At 46.3% G+C, this 21,047-nt stretch overlaps 1 protein-coding gene across 3 annotated transcripts in view; it reads left to right on the top strand.

Annotated features, from left to right (window-relative positions):
• The window catches only part of apba1a (amyloid beta (A4) precursor protein-binding, family A, member 1a), a 47,280-nt gene that overhangs the window by 5,926 nt on the left and 20,307 nt on the right, over positions 1-21,047 (top strand). For all 3 annotated transcript variants that reach the window (XM_031571210.2, XM_042708261.1, XM_042708260.1), the window contains exons 2-3: positions 7,263-7,518; positions 17,844-19,833. In XM_031571210.2, the coding sequence (XP_031427070.1) occupies positions 17,926-19,833 (1,908 nt within the window). In that variant the 5' untranslated portion in view covers positions 7,263-7,518; positions 17,844-17,925. The remainder of the gene's footprint in view (positions 1-7,262; positions 7,519-17,843; positions 19,834-21,047) is intronic.

Genomic DNA, 21,047 nt, shown 5'->3' on the forward strand with positions numbered 1-21,047 from the left:
GGTCATGAAACACAAAGTCCTGTGACAGTTTTAAACGTCCCAACAGATGTATGGTGGGCTTATTAATATTTAATGTTCAAGAGTTCCATACAACCCAGGCTGGGCACCTTAATACTATGGACTTGAAAATTCACCAAGGACTTTGAGATCTTGGCTTTTTTTTAAGTCCTGAAATTATATTTGAGCTCAGTAGCTCTGTGGTTGCTGGAAGGGTAGGAAGATAAGGTAGCCAGTCTTTCCACTTGCATTTCCATTTTCAGTGGTAAGAACCCTTTTTGCTTGCTAATGTGTAATGACTCCTAATGTACTAACTTCTGTTGTGTTACATATTTGATACAGAGTAGTGATACAAACAGAGACAAGACACAGAACAGGTGACCATAGGTATGAAGCTTAGGTTATGGACTCCATTTTCTTTCAGTCTTAGTTACTACAGTAGAGGTCTATAATGGCCTAACATGTGGCATACTAAACTGTATACATATCCTCTGAGTTTACATTGGTGTATGAGCAGCATATAGGATAATCTTGGTAAATCTGATTAGTGAACTGTAACAAACCAAATGTACCCTCTTCATGCGTTAATGGCGCACAAGTTGAGGTCAGTTCTCACATTTGCTCCCAGAGCGAGTTGTTTGGTTTCAACACTGTTTTGTGCCGCTGTTGTTTTTTATTTAGACCTGTTGGCAGTCAAGGGAAAGGAATGAGTCAGCAGTGCTTGCTTAGGGGGAGGTGTTGGGGCCATCTTTGGCTTGTCGCATTCGTTGATTGTTTTAATTGAAGCGTCATGGAAACGGCTCAGGGGAATTTGGTCTGTAGGGCAGGATGTATGGCTGGACTTGGCTCTGGCATAGTTTTCTACTGCTGTTGTTCAGAAACTTAATAACCTTCATATAGGAGGCTACACGAAGAGGGGTTTATCCTCCTCCTGGATTAGTTTATCACTTTCACTTAGGCAGAAATGAAAAGGAATATTAAATGCAGATTACATTTTCTGCTGTTCCATTCTTGTAAGCAACGCTAAAAAAGAGACAGTGCTTAATGAGGATCAAATTGCACAAACTCGTTCCTTCTCCTTGCCAACTCAAAATATTGCATTTCAAAGTCTTTAATTAAATTTTTTAGAGGACTGAAAGAGAAAGTCATTGGTTGCATTACAGTGACGGTAATCCTCTGATATCCTCGGAGTTGTGAGTGTTCCTCAGCAAAGGCTTTACGGTTGATTAATTTACTCCTCCTCAGAGCGTTCTCGCCCCTTGTAGTCAACAAAAAGAAGCCAGTCTATTTTTTACAGGACATATAGCACACTGCCTAAGTGAAGGACATTGTGGAAATAGCTCTACAATGATAATAATTTTCATGTTATTTTTGACCGTCACTGTATTCATATGTTCAAAGATTTTCACACAAGGTTGTAATTTTTTTTCGCTTGGTGTAGTTGTCCTTGATAAGCACCTGTTGGAAGATTTCTTTGGTACCAAACCAGCTCATGCTGTGTGCTTGTGTGCTTTCAAAATCTGACCTGCTTTGAAGTAATCACTCACACTTTTCCCGCAGCCTCTAATGCACTTTCCCCATCATTCTGTTTCTCCTCTTCATGACATAGACTTACTATAATGCCCCCCTAAATGTCACTCCAGACTTCTGAATATGAGATGTATTTTCCATGGCCCACATACCAGCATGTCAGGCAGTTATTTAATATACTTTTTTGACAAGTATTCCTCCTTGATTGGCCGATTCCCAGTGAGTCATCAAAGCTGCAAGTGGTGAAGTGGTACACAAATTGTAGGGCAATTGTATCACAAGCTGCACAGCAACACTCTACAAGATGTCTGGTCTTAGATGAGTTTTTTTTTTTTTTAAAGGATTACTGTTTCTACCTTACCCCTGATTCAGACTAATATCGCCTAGTCTTCTTTGGTACTCTCCGAATTATTGGCTGGAGGGTGTGTTTACACCCAATTATTGTCTTATTCCTGCTGTTTACAACGCAGATGTTGTATGTAATGATTTAACATATTAAAGGAGTGGCTTTTCTGCATCTGTATAGAATCAATGTGAGTCTGACTGTTCACACTGTTGAAACAAATAGACTTGTCAGTGAAATAGATATGACAGTAGATGAAAATCCAGGGAGTAACTGTCATGAGGTAAGGAAGATCTAGGAGATGTTACAGTGCGGTACATAAGGATTCCTGAAAACCAGGAATAGATTTGAAATGTCCTCTTAGTTAATCATCTGTGTTTGAATCCTGAATTACAACATCATTTAATTATGATTTGCTTGTGTGTTTGTCTAGTTCTTTCTGTCTGTGTGTGTAAATGTGAATATATGTATGAATATCAGTATGTGTTCATATGCATCTATGGCTTGGGTATGTGTGTTAGACAGAGAGAGCCCTCAGCATGCTGTGGTAATGTGTGAGGATTGGAAGGTCATTCCCCCATGCAGCTCGTGCTGTCGGGGAGCCAGAGATCATGCTCCGTGGCCCAGAGGCACTAGTGGCAGCGGGGCGAAGGGGTAAGAGAGCAAAGCAGCGCTCACTGAGCCCCAGCCAGAATTGGAACAGGGCCGCAGCACGCTACCCCCCGGAACATTGCTGGTGTGTCCCTGCTGCTGTTTCTGCTCTCGCCATCTCCACCACCACCACCGACACCGCAGCAGCAGCAGCGTGTTGTCAAGGGAATCCGTTTGCAGGAAAATGTCACAGAATGTACCGGCAGTTGTGACTCAATGAGTGTCTAATCTCTGTGAGAGGTTTCTCCTGTGCTCTGCTTGGCACAGATGCACTCACGCCTCATACTGCAGGGATAGGTTTAACAGTTATTGCAGGCACAGTACCAACGTGTTTATTTCAAATTGAGGTGAGGTTCCCATAGCAGTTACAGATTGTAACAAGAAAGCAGATTATACAGTATGTGGTGTTAAGGGACTACAGAGAATGTGCAGAATAGCTTATTTGATCCACTGGAAAAAAATATACGTATATGCAGTTAAAACTCTACTCTTATGAACTGTAAATGCTTGTTGTTGTCAGCCCACCACAACCTTGATCGCTATCATATACCAGGCAGTGTTGTTGTTGTTATGTAATCAATGGCTTCTTTTCAAAGCCATTCAGCTTTAGCGTCCTCTTTGTTTGAAATGAGTTATGTCATTCTGGGGAGTACTTCTGTGTGAATGGGCTTGTAGTAATTCTTTGTTAAAGCCTCTCATTCACTGAGACCAAGTGGCTGTGAAGAAGGCATGGCTGCGTCTAGTGCCTCTGCTTCATGCTACATGCTACATGCACAAATTCGGCTCTGAGCAAACACAAACTCACACACACACACACACACACACACACACACACACACACACACACACACTCACACTCACACAGAAACACAGATGTGATATACTTCTTAATGCTGTATCTACCAGGGTTACAAGGAGGGTGATACGTTACAATTCTGTCAAACTCTAAAGGTCACTGTACCACTGTGTTACACCTGGCATTCCAAAGGGATTAATTACTGAGTGATCCTGCTGTCTCGCTTGCTCATTCTTTCTACTCTAAAGCCAAGGACAGACCAAACACACGCCAAAACAACACACACAGTCAGATAGGGGTTTCCGCGGACATCAGTATGGTCCAGGTTTTCTGTGCATTAAACTGGTTGACGTCTCAGTTGCACTGCAGCTGTAAACCACGTGTCAGTGTCGTCCTCCTTAGCATTTTGGATCCATATTGATCATGGTTTTGTTGCAAGTTGTGTTTTTGTCATTGTGATTCTAAATGTAGTCAAGTGAATCTAATCAAACGTTATTAAATATCAGGCAGTTGAATTAATTTCTCATCTCTGATGACTATTTGGGATCTGGCATAAAATATGATTCAACTTTTGGGGGTGGAAAGAAAAATCTAATTGGTCTAGAGCAGTTAAACTGCCAATGAAAAGCTTTAATTTTGAATGGGTGCAGATAACCAAATAGCAATCACTGCTTGAAAACCCTCACAGCACAGCTTGCAAGTGCCTTGCCTTTCATAGTGGGATAGTGATTGTTGTGTGCCAGTTTTATGGAAGACCTTTGATCCAAAAAGATCTTAGGTCTCTCTTTCAGTGTAGAGAAAGCATGAGAACTCCAGCACAATTCTTTAGCTAGTCATTCGAGACACAGTGAAGAAGCCATTGAACTGAGATCAGAGGGACTGGGGACTCAAATTGTGTTTGGCATATGGAAGTGTGGCTTCATCAACATGATTAAGGTCATCACTTGACCACAGCCCAACAGATCTAGCAATTATTTCCTTATGAAAATGTCAGCCTTTGCGTTTCTTTCTTTCTATACCAAAGTCTACTTCCATTGGGTTCACGGGCAAGCATGCTAACATGGTTGCCTAGCATTTCTACTTGATGCAAAGACTCAAATACAGGTTGGTTGAGATAAGTGTTGAGAGGCTTATAGGTCATCACTGCAGTTTGTCATTAATAAATTGTAACTTTTTTTGTGTGGAACCTCCGGCATTAGACTAGTGTTAACAAATTGTACTTGGGGGGTGGTATGTTGCCATGCGCAGGTAATGTTTCATAATGTACCATAGTATCATATACTGTATCTTCCTGTCAGGATGTGCTATACTCTTTCATGCAGATTATGTTAAGGTACTTTGTTTTCCATACATGGACAATTTCAGTAAGCCATTAACACAGGGCTCCTGTACTTCCTGTCAGTCTCACCTCATAACCATCAGATTGTCAGTGTAGGGCTGCACACTGTGCTTCTAGTTTCTCTTTTATAAACTCCCTTTCCCACATTCATAGACACTCTCTGTGATTTCCTTTCATTGCATCAACATCCTACATGATTGGGGTCATACGAGGCTTGTAGAAGGAAGAGCTGATGCTGCTTGGGCTTCTGATACACCTGTGGCTTAAAGGCCCGGTTCCCGTGGTGCTGTGAACACATGCATCTCTGGTGCATGAAACACTATTGGTCTCTTCTTACAAGCGCTCCAGACTGACTGTACACAATGTAAGGACACTTGGCCACTCCCAGCCAGTAAATTGTATCTCATGTGAAGGAATGAAAGCGGTGACCTAGTGTAGTCAAAGACACACACACACACACACACACACACACTTAACTCAAGCCCTTAGGGGGGGCTCCATGTAATGGTGAGTGAATGGAGAGAGAGCCCCTGGAGAGGGTTTTGCACACTACAAAATTTTAAGTGCCCCTCTATCAGTGCAGAACAGCTGCTGGTGAACCTCTGGCCCAGTTTGCAGTCTATCCATCTATCCACTCATCCGTCCATCCCATTGCCTGAGGAGGAGAGAGAAAAAAAAGGACGGATGAGCTCTCAGTCGCTCACCACAACCCACGCAAGGCCTCAGCAATGCGCCATCAGTGGCCTGGGAGAAGCTGGGCATGAATTTGCGATTACTCTGCTTATCGTTTTGGGGATGGCAAAGAAATAAAGCATCATTCGCTTCTACTGGGTAGCTGAAGTAGAAGTGAACGATGATTTATTTTGATAGCAGTTGCATACTGATGTAATCTCCACAGACTGAATGTGGAGATGGGGATGTGACAGCATGGATGACTGTCAAGTACAAGTGTATGTAGTATGAGCAAGAGAGATACATGAAGAGTATATACTATGTGAACATGCACTAATCCAGGATTGGCCTTGCCTTTAGCCCATGTCTCAAGTCAGTACTTTTAATCATGTCTTGATTAGAAAATATAACTGTAATCATTGTAATTATGGCTGTGTAGGGAGGTCATTAGACTGATTATTGCTGCCCTTTAATTAAAGGTTTACCTAACTCGTTCTCTTAAATAGATGTCAAGAATATGTGAAATCTGGTCTGAAAGGACCTAATGATTTCATGCAGTTGATTGTGAAGTTTATGTTGATGATTGTTGCCGTAAAGCTCTTTCTAGACTCACTCATTGTGCATTGCAACAGTATTCTTTAAGTGATTTTACACATTTACATTTTTTCTGTCTTTGTGACCATAGACCTAGACCATAAGCCTCAGCTGCATTCCATTTTTCCAATTCAACTTTATTCATTTATATAGCACCAAAAATACATTTGTCTCCAGGCATTTATATGTATGAGTGATGAGTCATGTACTGTGTATTGAAAGTACCTCAGGAACAGTCATCATGTCAGAATTGTGTCAAAATGTGAAAAGGTGCCCTGTATTATATTGTGCAGCATTTTCCCTTCATTATCCACAAATTCCTTACATTTAAATGGGCAAGGCTGGGTTCAGTTCTTCAGTTCAGAGTTGACTGGAGAAAAGCGCTCCACCTGGAAAAGTGAGTCTGAAGTGGAAGGGAACATAATGTGCGAGGCAAGAGCCCATGCGTGTTTGTTTGTACGAACAAAGACGCACCACACTGCAGCTAGGCTGAAAGAAATGGGGGGGGGGGGGGGGTTGAAAGAGTCTGGTTGTTGTTGCTACTCTGCTTCTCTGAGAGGCCTGTTTTTTTGCTCCTGTTGCAGTGATTAAGGGAGCAGTTCTGTGTACTGTGTACACTAGTGTTTTATTTCTTTATTTTTCCAGTGCTATTAGGGGCCTGAGAAGTGTGGCTGAAGTGTGGCTGCCACGCTCTGTTCTGTGATTGAACCTTCTTCTCTGTTTCCCTTCGGTCAGATCGTCATTACCTCATTTCCTCGATTCCTTTCTCGCTCATTAAAAGCTCTTTGTTAGGTGAAAATTCACCCTAGTTACCTCAGGACTCCGGAGCTGCATATAAGTATATTTATTAGACAAACAACAACAACAATTGCAATCGGGCTCACTCCCAGCACAAGGCTGAAAGTGAAGCCATATTAAACACATCGCACAGGGTTTATATAGACAGAAGTTTAGCGTTCAGCAGAGATAACCACGGGGGATTTCTGACGTCCGAGGCCAGGCTGGAATTTTTGCACAAGGTCGGAAGAAGCACAGTTCGACCCTTCTTATCACCTCTGGTCTAAACATGCTCTTGTATATATGCAGACTAAGTGGCACCTAATAATCTAAGTTACACACACACACACACACACACACACACACACACACACACACACAGAAACACAGAAAAGCCATGTTCCTGCTTTCATAAGCACATGATTCATACAAGGAATATATTAATACAAGGCACTTGATTCATATATTCTTAAGTCATTAACAGTGCTTGGAAATTATCTCCATCACTCTTGTTTTCACATTCAAATTCACTCTCTTCCTTCTGTTTCTCTGCTCTTCAACAGCAGCGTGCTCTGAAGACCACCAATGCCATCCCTTGCCTAACAACCCGGTGCCAAACCCCCACCTGCCCCTTTACGCCTCCAGAGCCAAACCAAGACTCGCTTAAGACGTCGACTTATCAAGCCTCCCCCTCGTCACCACCAACATCATCTTCACCGTGTCCTGGACCCGGCCCCTTGGCACTTGTCAGCCCACCTCCAGCCTCGGCCTCCGTCACTCTCACCCTGCTGGGGCCACAGAGATAGATGAGCCTGGCAGGTAAGCCCACCACCACTCTGGTCCTCTTCTGGGTGTCCCAGGAAATGTTTGTAGTGAAATGTAGTGAACACAGTGGTTCCCAGACTTTTCATGGCAGCCCCCCACCACCACCACCACCATCACCACAGTGCAAAGACTCACATATTATCCGCAATTTAACTTTCGATAGTTTATTTTTCATCAATCAGGTAAACTTAAATATTTGATCAGTTCAAATCTTTTTTTAATATGTTTGATCAGAGCTCTTGTTTAAAAAATGTAAGCTAGCTATCTCTTCTGACATATAAGCTAAGCAGTAGGCCCCGACCATATTTTATATATGTGGTAAGTACAAATAGCCTATTAAGTAGGTTATAAACTCTGACCTGGTTGTTTAGGTTTCTCGTTCAGTTTTTTTTACCCTTAACCTGCGCCCTCCCTACTGTAACCACTGAGTTGGCATCACAGACCTGAAGTCTTAGCACGTGTCCCCGCCACAGCCATAGAGAGGAGTGAAGTCAGTGGTGCTGGCCAAATGAGTGACTGCAGGTTTGGTTGCCAGATGGTCATTATGCCAGTTCACGAGATCTGCAATGCCTCATTACCTCCCTCTGGAGCAGGTAGAGGGAGTCAGCAGTGAGTGTGTGTCTGTGTGTGTGTGTGTGTGTGTGTGTGTATATTGGGTGTGATTGTTGTTGTTGTTGTTCATAGGCTAGCTCACGTCTCAACACATCATGGGCAGGCCCTCGCAAGGAGCAAGGGCACACAGTCAATGGAGCGCATAATGACTGGCCAAGGGGCCTGCCATCTCCGACCATTCCCTCTCTCTCTCTCTCTCTCTCTCTCTCTCTCCTGCCATTTCAGACCATTCCCTCTCTCACTCACTCTCTCGCTCGCTCTCTCTCTCTCCTGCCCTCTCTCACACTTCTCTCACTCACTCTCTCTCTCTCTCTCTCTCTCTCTCTCTCTCTCTCTCTCTCTCTCTCTCTCTCTCTCTCTCTCTCTCTTTCCCTTTCTTTTCCCTTCCCACTACCTGTGTTTCCCTGTGTGCCTGTTCTCGTTCCATTCGTTGGTTCATATGCTCCTACAGAGATCTTTCAAATTAGCAGCCCAGGTTACTCTTCTGCGTTCACGTTCACACAGATCGACTGAAGGGACCCAAAGTTAAAAAAAAAAACACAAGGACACAAGTCAACTTGGATGCGACCAGTAGGGACACAACACGCTCTGTCAGTGTCATGTCCCATCACATCTGTCCTAAACAAGCAGCATAATGTTTCCGCACTCTCTGTCAGTATGCGAAGGCCGGGCATCTGGTCGATTTACAGTCAAGCGACATAACACTCACCCATCAGCAACCTCACTGCGCTAAAGAAAGAGTCTGCCAGCGATTTACAGTTTGTGTTTCCTCAACAGCAAGGCAAGGGAGGTTCATTCTGTGTGTGTGTGTGTGTGTTTGTGTTTAGATGTGGGTGTGGGCGTGTGTCTGTTTGCATGAGTGTGCACTTGCGTGTGTGTGTGTGTGTGTGTGTATGTGTATTTGTGTACGGTCTGTGTCAGCTGGGTGCGCGAGAGCGGGAACACTGTAAGCAGTTAATCTGGCGTGGCAGATTCCTGCTGCTGGATTGGAGCCTTATCTTGGGCCGAGTTTGCTTGTCTGATACACCCCTGATCACAGCTCACGGCTCACAGCTTAGTCTCGCCCATCTGGAGCCAGCGGCGCAGAGGAAGTGGAGGGAGCCCTCTGCGACAGATGTGCCCAACCACTGGATTCAACCTCTCAGGTGGAAGTTACATCACCGCTAGCAGTCAAAGGATTCATAAGGGCGAATGCTGCGCTTCACCACTGAGTTTGACTCAAAGAGTAGCCATTCCTGACTGGATTCATTTTTTTTCTTTCTCCACTGTGAAGCCTTGGTTTTGTTTACTGCTGCTGCTGCTGTTGTCTGTCCAACTCAATGTTGACACGTCCGTTGTCTTCTTGCGTCTCGTCAGCGAGGCTTAGGACGGAGCATATGGCAAGAGCCAGAGTGAAACGTCGCCGCAGTTTACGCAATGACTTACATGGAATATACAGCCAACCTCATTGCCTTGAATTATGTTTTATTGAAGTAAGTCCCCATGCATGAACCAAATCTGTCAGGCCCCATTTGACACATTCTGCTGCTTTCCCCTGTGCTTTTGAGAAACTACCGATTGACTCAGCAGGGTTAGAGTGCAGAATCACCGCCGTCTTCAAAGACATGTTTATGTTCGTGGATGAGATGCACCACGAAGATGCAAATGTTTCTTCAGAGCAGCTGATTCACAGTGGAGTCATTATCCGACAAGACAGAGGCCTCTCCTCTCCTCTCCTCTCCTTCTCCAGGCTTTGCCTCCTACAAGATCGTACACCATTCACTACAGGCACAGCATAGTTAAAGCTCTATGTACAACTTTTTGTTCATGCAATGGACATATACTGCCTTAATAGTGTTGTGAGGCTCTCTGGGAACCATAGAATACACACAGTCCTTCTATGGACAAAACTGGAATGTTGTGGAGGCAGATGTTTTGTTTCCAAATGTGTGTTTGTCACACAGCAACCTCACAGCAAATCCAATTCTGATTGCCATGGTGATGGCAAAGATTATGGATTTGCTCTGCCTCAGCTTTCCTAAATGATTGGACTGTTGTGGGTTCCTGAGGGTTTATTACTCTGTCAGGCTTTTTTCTAGTAATTCAAACCCCTCGAAATTGAGGGTGAGGTCTGCTTAGAGACTCTGAGGTGTATGATCCTATCTGCCTGTGAGGACTCGCTCTCTCGTCCCATAGTTTCTCGGAATCTTCCGGTCAAACATGTTAAGCGCTTGATGAGATAATTCAAGTCATCCCAGATGCGTGACTAAACACGAAAAATTGGCTGTTGAAGTAGACTTGCAGTATCCCTTCAGGTCTGACCCTGAATGAAGAGCGTTTCACGATCTGCCCATGAATCGACATTGTGAGTGACATTAGGTTCCTTAAGTTCCTTTTAAGCCTTATTTTATCTGTAGATCTGCTTTTACTAAAGATTCACCTTGCCACACTTAAGTGCACAAAGGCTGTTAGTCTCCAGGGTAGATTGACTGTGGATTTGCTTTTCTCTGTGATTTTTGTGGGCCTGAGATGCATTTTTTGAGACATGGATATGGTTAGTACATGTGACAGGTGTTAGTGATGTGTAGTTGGCGTATTTTAGGATGCATACCCCCCAGACTTGTTTTAATGGCAGGATTTCATTTAAAGACATAGCTTCTGTCAGAAGGCATCAGTGGTCAAATTTGACTGGAGAGTAAGATATGTTTCGTCCATGGAGTGTGGTTTGTCACTGAAAGCCTTACATCTAGGAATGACTGGAGTTACTGCTATACATGTATACATATATATGTGTGTACCGGAGCTAAACCTGACAGGTCATGGGGAGTATCTACATTCTGGGGACAGTACAACATAAGAGCCTGAATGAACCGCCCTTGCAGATTAACTGAGCTCTCAAATGCAGCCCCGCGGAAAGTTGAAATAATTAGGGGAAGACTACAGAAGTAATCGGCTCTGAGCATAGTGGGAAATTAGCCATCATGTTATTTAAAGAGTCTCAACCTACTGCCTCTCACTAGCCGCAGTGTTATACTGCCAGAGCTTATTATCAATTTCAAACTCTTGTTTTGTTGTTTTTAAAACACTACTGCAGGCAACAAATCCTGCTCTGAAGAGATTTGCGACACAGGATCTGTTTAGTTAGCATTTTGTTTTCACATTGTCAACAGGAGAGAATAAATCTTTGCGTCTTTGGAATTCAAACCCAGAGTCGTGCAGTGCATCCCAAAAAGGCTACCACTCCCAGGGAGGAAGGAGTGCTGTTTGATTTACTTTAGCATTATTTTTCATGGTTTCAGCCCTGACAGAGTTCAGCACTATTTTTCTTCGATAAATGCTAATTAGTTCGACTGCAGGAAGTATTAATATTAATGGGGAGTCATTCCCTGTGTCTGTGGCAAAAGGCCAGAACCTGGTAAATTTAGCACTGCGCCCTGTTTTGCCAAAACAAAATGTCCTTGACCCTGCTATTTAATTGCCATCGTATTCTTCATTTTTCAGGGGGGGAGAAATTTAATTAGTTGAGCATTTGGAAGGGATTTCTAATTTGATCCAGTCACAGTGAATTGCGGGTCAGATTTGATTTGCTTGTGGGCAGACGCAAGTGTGGGAGGAGAGCAGGAGGAGGAGGAGGAGGAGATGGAGGAGAAGGAAAGCGAGGATCCATACCATCGACCAGCACACAACAGCACCCGGCGTTTCTTTATAAGCCTTCGCCCGAAAACTTCCCCAGGGAATCGTCAGGAGAGCCAATGTCTTGACACATGTGCCTGCTGTCCTTTTTCACCTATAGATAATAACATGGCAGCTGTCCTTGGTCTTGAAGACTGGAAGGGTGGGGGTGTGTAGGGCTAGGTTTTGTCCTGGGGGGAGTATCTGTAGTTGTGACGCTGAGCATCTGTTAATCTTGAGCCCGTCAGATGGACACATGGCAAGAGAGGAATCGCATCTCTGGCCCTCATTTTTCTTGAATCCTTTCCACAGAGGAATGCCTGTCAGTAATGTAATGTATGCAGGGAAAGAATCACTGCTTTACATGCGATTATCAGAGAGCTTTCCCAGAAACAAATGTGACAAAGGTTTTGTCGAGTGCTCAATGTCCTCCATAATTGATCATTTGTAATTGGGAATTGTGTGAATTCCGAGCCCCAGTAGCAGGTGGTAATCTTGTACAGTACAAGAGATTAGGCGTAATGAGCATATGCGATTCTTAATGGGGGAGGTGGTGGAGTTCTTGTCTTTTCTAAATTATGCCTTCCAGACTACACTCTCTATGCCACTCAAGAAAAGCTCTGCTTACAGATATGCCGTGTTTGTATTAAGGCTCCACACTGACAATTCCATATCAGTCTCCTCCTCCCTCCATATCGGTCTACAATCCTGGTGTGACAAACCACAGGGATCTAATCCAGTTTATGAGAAACGGAGAGAGAGAATGAGAATGTGTGAGAGAGAGAGAGAGAGAGAGCGGGGGAGAGAGATGGAAAGAGAGAAAGAGAGAAATGGAAAGAGAGAGAGAGAACATCAACCGCTTCAAGAGACCGAGCTGGCTGTTAATCAGAGTGAAGCTCTCAGCATCTCCCCAGCATTTAGGTGACGTGACGGTGGAGCTCAAAGTGGTCTTTCCGGTCTGACGGATATGGAGTGATGTATATCTACATAGACTGCTGCTGATATATAGGCAGTTCCTCCTCCCTGTCGTTTCTCACCTTGGTGCTCAGGCACAGGGGGGGGTGGGGTGAGGTGAATGCGTCAGCATCTGTGAGCCTTCGCTGCGGGTGCCTGTCAGGCAGTCAGAGCTGTGCAGAGTCTTAATGGCTGCTGTTTGTTTTTACCTGCTAGCTGAAAATGATGGAGGCCGTCACGGACTGCTCTGTTGCTCTCACCGTTCCTGTCAGGCTCTTCGGTGAAAGTGAAAAGACAGCGAGCTTGGGGGTAGACTGTGGAGGAGATCACTAGTCATCTACCAGCACAATCACCGCCATCTCCAGACAACCCCCACCTCCTGCATCATCATCCACACTTCTCAGGGACCATTTTAATTTCCAAATGGCATTTTTGCCAGAGAGACCCACCCTTAGCTGTTTTTTTACTATTCATTCACAGCAGGGAGCCTAGAGCTTTTTGCTGACAAGCACATTTTAAGCAGATGTGTGACAGAGCATTTAATTAGAGGACTGAATTGAGGATGGATTCATTCCCACAAGGAGAGTTTTCTTATCCCTTTTTGATCACTCTTCTTCCATTCTCTCTCGCTTTCTCAGTTTCTGTCGGTCTCTGTCTTTTCAGTGTCTTTTTCCTTCCTCATCTGTCTACGCCCTGCCTTCCAACCTCTCCCTCCCTCACTGTTCCGTTGGCAGGGATCCGATTGCAGAGAGTGGAGTGGAGCGTGGTGGGCCTCCCTCTGCAGTGGGACTGCAGACACTAATGAACAGTCGAATGTCGGCAGCCCTGCACTGCAGCGTGACCTTAGTTTACGGGGTTTGTTTGACCTCACACCTCCGCCGTGCCCCCTGACAACAGTCAATTCCAGCCAGGCCGGCTAAAACAAGCCCAGCCCAAATTGCCTCCCTCCCAGCCATGCAGCGATGCCTTACTAGAGAGCCTCTCTCCAGCCTGACACCTAATGCTGTTTTGTTTTGACAGGAGGAATGATTTCCTCTGACTTAAAATGCATAGTGGATTTATTGGCTTAACACTGTCATGTTAAGTCACTTAGATTTGTTGGAGACAGCTTTGAGATTAGTTCATATAATGCTAGTGCCATGGTTGTCCGTATGAATTCCAGGAAGACTAAGTTAAACTCTTTTATGCCTGGGTCACTGTTTTCTTCGGGACTTAAGTTTAATTAGCACAGAGAGCCTGCTGCTGCCTGCTTATACTATTCCATTGTAATGGCAGAACATGGAGACTACACGGTTAAGTTGCACAATAATGCAGCACATTATGCTCTATGATTTTGCGCTGAAGTAAGACAAGCTAAAGCCGTTCACAGCTGCCTCAGTGTACCACTCAGCAGCTAACTTTCATCCCCTCAGTGGAGATTGCCTTTGTTCTGTCTCATTGTTATCTGATTCCTACAAATGCCAGTGTTCGCAGTTGGCAGCCAAATTGGGTTTTGTGTTCAGGACTTTCTCAAAGCTCCTGAGCTGCATTTGATTGGGTTGGCAATGCAAACAAGCCCATTCATCTTCAGCTTTCCCTTCCCGTTTGTACCATGTGTACCATTCTTTTATGTTGTTGTTCTCATTCTCATCACAGTCAAACTATATGTTGGGGTGTAGTTTGTGCTGGATTCACACATTTTCTTAATTGAGGGAGCAGGATTTTCTTTTTTAAATGTATTTACCATCTCTATTTATTGTTATCTCATTGCAGAGCTTGTTGAGAATACAGACATGCATGTACTGTATATGTGTATGTACTGTATGTCTGTGCTATACAAGTATGAATAATGACATAAATAGACGATGCAAGAAAATGTGAGCAGTTGGCTTGCATTGAGCATCTTGTCACTGAGAAGGAAAGATGCTCCTCTTCTCACCCTCTTTACCTGGGCAGATGTGTGAGGTAGCTTTCAGCCGTGGCTTACTTTGTCCTTGAGAAGAAGCGTGCCAGATCCCCTGCAGAACCAGCATATGACGAGGAGGGGGAGGGGGGGTCGAAAGGTTCTGAAGTCCTCTTGATCAAACTTTTCCCTATCACTCGCTCAGGAAAAAAAAACGTCTGCGTGCCATTGAGAGATGCCCACCTGGCGAGAGATGGAAGTGTGTGAGCTCGAACTTCCACAGCTTGTTTTTTCATTAGTCCACGATGTTTTTTTCTTCTTCTTCTTCTACTTCCTCCTTTTGCGGCTGACCTTCATCTCCGCTCAGTGCCTCTGGTAGTCCACTTCCTGCTGGCTGGATTTCTGTCAACAGCTGCTGGGCGTGAGCGAGTGGTGGATGCTGGGTAATATCCAGTCGCTGCCTGCCTCACCCCACTGCAGCTCAGAGGCTCTCTCTTCAGAGGCTCTCTCTTCAGTTAATAAAACTCTCCTCTGCTTTGTGGCGCGATTCATATCTTTCATCTTCCGGCTGCAGGGCTTCCCAGTGTTCTGCGGAGCTTGTGATGCAGTGCTGTAGCTCCTGTGCAATAGTGAGGACTTCCTGGGTGTTTGGCATTCATGCGTGATGTGGGTTTGAGAACTAGTCGAGTTGTGCATTGAACCGAATTAATGTGTTTCATCTTCCAGCTGCGCGGCTCTTAGTGATCTACTGTAGTATGTTTACTTACTGGACTGTCTGGTCATGATACGGCATCTCTTCTCCCTCCATGTGTTGTAGCCCTCAAAGCCCACCTTTGTTTTTTTGCATGTATGTGAAAACCTGTCTGAGGAGATCAAACCAAACCAAAATAGTAAGGTATCATAAACACAAACACGCAAACAAATCCCCCCTTTTCATTAGCTGTTGTGATATTGACGTGTTAGACTGGAGAGGTTTTTAGCTTGAGGATGTTTCAGGAATTATGTATAGAAGTCAATTTGGTGCGGAGGATTTGTTGAATTTTTACCTGTTCATCCTGAGGATTGTTGTGATGTGAGTGCATCTGGCTGTGAGGGAGGAGGGACTCTTTATAAGCATGTCAGGTTTTACTCAGAGAAGGAGGCAGTCATGTCTGAGCTGCTGTGGGAGTTTATGCCAAATGAACAGTGATGAATGGCGGTCCCTTTTGGGAGATTTTCAAAGTGCTGGAGAAATCTGCTCGATACCATCTGGATTATTAACTGCAGTTTGACATCCTCCCCTACTTTCCCTTTTTTTTCTCTCTCTCTCTCTCCTCTGTGTTTGCACCCGTGTGCTTGCTTGGAAGGGCACGCCATCGCAAGGGAGAGGAAACAGGGCAAGGTGGTTGCTAAGAGAACTAGATAGAACTTTCACGGTCACGGCCAGACATTTTTCTCTGCAGTCTGGGTGAGCCTACAGGGCCTCACCCTATATATATATATATAAATATAATACCATATGTGTGTGTGTGAGTGTATGAATCTGTGCGATTGTGGGTGTGTATCTGTTTGATGTGCATGTGTGTGTTCTTTCTCTCTCTCTCTCTCTCTCTCTCTCTGTGTGTGTGTGTGTGTGTGTGTGTGTGTGTGTGTGTGTGTGTGTGTGTGTGTGTGTGTGTGTGTGTGTGTGTGTGTTTTCTATACATATATGTGTGTTTTTAGCTTTTTGCCTTTTCTTTTGCCTTTTCTTGCCTTTTATACATAACAAAATGAGGTGTCGTCCTCAAGCGGATTGACAATGATTACAAAAGACACCCCAATACTCAGAATTGTGTAGTGTTTTATAAGACCCTGCTGCCTGCAGTCACTCTTACTCAGCCGGCTACATCACAGCTCATGAGATGATCTCAAGGCTCTCCTGCTCCGCTACCTTCCTCTTGTCTTTCTTCACTCTGAGCTAACAGGGGAGGTTTGATCTCATTGTCATCAGAAAAAACCGACTGAGAAAAAACTACAGAACATGGCTTCAGAGAGAGATGAAGAACGCTTGACATGCTTTGATTTATATTTGAGGGGGGTTGTTATGCAGACGCCAGAGTGTTGTTTTACAGCACAGTTGCAGTGAGGAACTGTAACCCTTGCCTGTGATTTGGTGTATTGCTGTTGGTGTGTGTGTATTGCTTGACCTCACCCCTTGCGGGACACAGAATAACAATATCTGCAGGCAACGATGGGAACCATTTCACTGTCTTGTGTGATTGGCTGATATTTTAAAGAGAGTTTTGGTGATTGGCTGCCAGAGAGGAGATAGGAGGCTCCTGTTATTAAGGTTGTGGCTTTAAGTGGGTCAGTGTTGCAATCTTGTGAAATCACTGCGCTGAGTACAGATCGGTGGATTACATGAAGACCCATAGGGTCTGTGTCCTATGTGTCTGTGTCTGTGTGTCTGTGTGTGTCTGTGTGTGTGTGTCTGTGTGTGTGTGTGTGTGTGTGTGTGTGTGTGTGTGTGTGCGTGTGTGTGTGCGCGTGTGTGTGTGTGTGTGTATACGTTGGGAGAGGTTTAAGTAGGACACATAAACAATGATTTGTCATGATTTAGCTGACCTCCCAATCTCCTGTGATGTTTTGATCTGTGCCACTTTCCAATATGACCAAGAGGAAGCATGTCAGTCATAACTGTTCAGCTACTGTATCTCCACTAATGATGAATGGGTCTCTGTGGGGGAAAAGTCATTAGTTTGTCTTGTTGTACTCTTGGTGACATGATACTCGAAAGAAAGAAAAACTACCCTCGAGACTTAGCATGGTGTAATTGGTTAGGGACCACATAGTAAACAAGCCTAAATAGCTACGACGAACAGAAACAGAAAGAAAACCCCACGACGCTTACACTGCACCAACTCTTCCACAAGACAAGCCAGCCCCTCCTCCCTACCAGGAAAAGTGCTTATAACTGACTGTAGTGGAAGTAATAAGATTATGCTGCACATCCCTGCTAAATGCTAAACACTAATGCAATCCCAGCTGATATGACATGGGCAAAACAAAATTCCTTGTGGTGCGTTTGCCTTCGCTTCCTGGTGCACTGTGATTAAAACCATCTGGACTGAGCTTAGATAGATGTATACAGAGCTTTTAACACACATCAGCGTGGTTCCATAGTGTACACAGCGCTAGTGCTGGGAACGATAGTACAGTGACTCATGTCTGTGTTTGTGTTTGTTTCTCCTTCTCTCTGCAGCAGTCGCCTTAAGCCGTGTGGAAGCTAAGCTCCGAGAGGTGATGCGCGCCGCGTAGAGCTCCGACCCATTCCGAAGGCAGCCATGAACCAGCAGGAGGCGCCGCTGGGCGTGGAGCCGTGCGAGGCGGCCGAGGCCAACCTGGTCCAGCAGACGCACCAGCCCGCCCCACACGCCCACCGCAGGAGGCAGGACAACGGCGGCGCAACAGAGGGAGGACCCAGACCTGCCCGGACTCGCCATCACCACCACAGCAGCAGCAACAACAACAACGGCCACGGGGGAGACGGTGGCCAGCATCCCCCCGCGGCGGCAGCAGCCAGATACCGCAGGTACGACTCCTCGGAGGCCAGCAGACCCAGGGGGCAGCGGAGAGCAGCAGAGGAAGCAGACGGGGCTGAGCAGCAAGCGGTGACGCAGGCTCAACACGCCCAGCCTCAGCAGCCCATCCCAAGGCCGGCGGTGAGCCGCTACCGGAGGCAGGGCGACAACGAGGCGAGGCTGAGGGCGCAGCAGCAGAGGCAGAGGCAGCGTCAGCAGAGGGAGGCGGAGAAGGCGGAGCCCCAGCAGCAGCAGACGGAGGCAGAGAGGGCGGAGCCCCAGCAGCAGAGGGAGGCAGAGAGGGCGGAGCCCCAGCAGCAGAGGGAGGCAGAGAGGGCGGAGCCCCAGCAGAGGGAGGCAGAGAGGGCGGAGCCCCAGCAGCAGCAGAGGGAGGCGGAGAGAGCAGAGCCCCAGCAGCAGCGCCACGCCCTTCCACCCCAGCCTCAGGCCCCACCACCGCCCCCAGCACCGGTGGAGCAGGAGGAGGAGGCAGAGGAGGATGATGGCGCGCTCAACCGCTCAGCCAGCACAGAGAGCGGCTTCCACAACCACACGGACAGGGCCGAAGGCGACGCAGACATGGCCCTGGAGCCCGAGCCTGAGCCCGAGGACGAGAGCGCGTACAGCTTGACGCTGCGCCCTGAGGCCGACGAGTACACGGAGAGCGCAGAGTCCGAGCAGCACCCCGACAACCACCCCCACCCGCAGCAGCCACAGTATCCGCCGCAGCCCCCGCCTCTACCTCGAGAACCGCTGCCCAACACCGAGCGGCCCCGCACCCTCGACCCGGAAGCCCCCAACCCCGGCGGCTACTCCAACTACGTCTACTCCCAGCCGGCTCATCGCGTCTCTTCTGCCCGAGAGGGAGCAGGCTCCACCGGTGGCGATGGAGGGGGAGAGGTCCACGAGGCGCCCGAGGACGAGCCGTATGCTGAGCCCTACGCAGACTACAGCCCGCAGGAGCATGTGTACGAGGAAATTGCTGAGTCGGCACGTGGCGGGCCTGAGGGCCAAACGCCCCAGCAGCAGGAGCGCCGACAGGGTTTCCGGCTGTTCGAGCGCGACGACAGCAGCAGCTACCGGCAGCAGGAGGCGGTGGGCTCGCGCCTGCACCACTACGACGAGCGCTCGGACGGCGAGTCAGACAGCCCTGAGAAGGAGGCCGAGTTTGCGCCATACCCGCGCTCCGACAGCTGCGAGCACGATCAGGAGGAGGACATTGACCGGATTGTGGCCGAGGTCAAGGAGAGCCTGAGCTCTCAGAGCCTCCAGAGAGCAGCCATGGGCCTAGAGGAAGAGCAGGATGAGGAGGAGGAAGAAGGGGAATGGCCTGAATCGGAGCACAATATTCAGTCTGTGCCGGAGGATGACGCCCATCCCCTGGTGCTGGCGGACGAGGATGGTGAGGAGATGACGGAGGAGGAAGAGGAGGAGGTGACTCTGCCCAATGTTAGCCCCAGCGAGAGGCCTGCCCAGCAGTGCATTAGCCGGGAGAAGAAGGATGCCATCTCGCTGGCTATCAAGGATATCAAGGAGGCCATCGAGGAGGTGAAGACGCGCACGGTGCGCTCCCCCTACACGCCTGATGAGCCCAAAGAGCCCATCTGGGTGATGAGGCAGGACCTGAGCCCCACTGCTGAGAATGACCTACAGCCGTCACTAGGGGGCGATGTAAGTAGAGCCTTTGCTGCCTCATACACAGCTGGATGACCTTGTACTGTAGGTATTGTAGGTGCAGCTCCTCAATCACATATTGTTCTTCTGAAGTTTTATTATTGTTAATACTGCACTCCACTTTTCCTCGTTTTCTCAATGCTGACAGATCCATCCATAATGTAGTGCTGTCGTGCACAGCTTTTGATAGGCCCCCCTATTTTTTTATTGCCATTTTTTTTGCTTGAATTGCTTATTTTCCCAGTGAAATGAATGGGCGGATGTTATATGTCTCTAGTGGTACGACCTGGGTTTGCACACAGCGAGGCGGATAGTTGGATTTAGTGGTCATAGAGCTCTGGTAAGCGTTGGAAGATGGCTAGTAACATGAGCCACACTAAAGTCACAAGCAAATGTTGATGTTTCTTAAACTAAGTTAGCCAGTTGATCAAATTTTAGACTTGCAGCACAAGCCAGTTATGAAATCTTATTTGTATGTGAGTATCGTTTTGGTTTGAAATCAAACAGCTCATATTAGCCAAATTGCAACCAACTCGTAAACACTTGGGGTAAGCTAGACTACCAATACACACAACTTTCCACGCCTATTGTGGCAAATTATGCTTTGTAGGGCAACGTGTGGCGTTTTGGATTTGAAATAGTCTGTCTTGTGCAGGTTAGTTAGGAAACATTTTAATTTGAGTGATTAGATTCAGTTGACAAAACTTACATAAATATTGAATGAGAACTAACGTTAGCTGACATTGACCCTGATAACCATGCACATTTTCATGCATATTGGAGCATTTACTTTCAGCTTTTTGGAGGTGCACTGATTTTGTAATAAAGGAGAGTGGTGTCTATGGTGTCTCGCGAGAACTACATAATGCTTTATGGCACCACCTCACATGACAACAACTAGACCCTCCTGCAAGCTATAAGAGGAAAACCTAAATCAGCTAGCTAAATTACATTGCCTAATGTATATTAACATGTGCCATTATCATGTCGCCAACAACATTTTATTAGATTACACATACTTCACATTCAAACGCTTAGAAAACAATGTATATAGGCTGAAAAGTATTTCAGCAAAACTAAAATCTGCAGTCATATTTGTGTAAAACTCTACCTTGTCAGTCGACATGGTTCTTTGGCTATAATGGCGTTGTTTTTGCAGGTTCCATATCATTCAGCTTGTCAACATATACACATGTACCACTGTCCATTAG

Source organism: Clupea harengus, chromosome 7, assembly GCF_900700415.2.
Source record: "Clupea harengus chromosome 7, Ch_v2.0.2, whole genome shotgun sequence".
NCBI classification, from domain to species: domain Eukaryota; kingdom Metazoa; phylum Chordata; class Actinopteri; order Clupeiformes; family Clupeidae; genus Clupea; species Clupea harengus.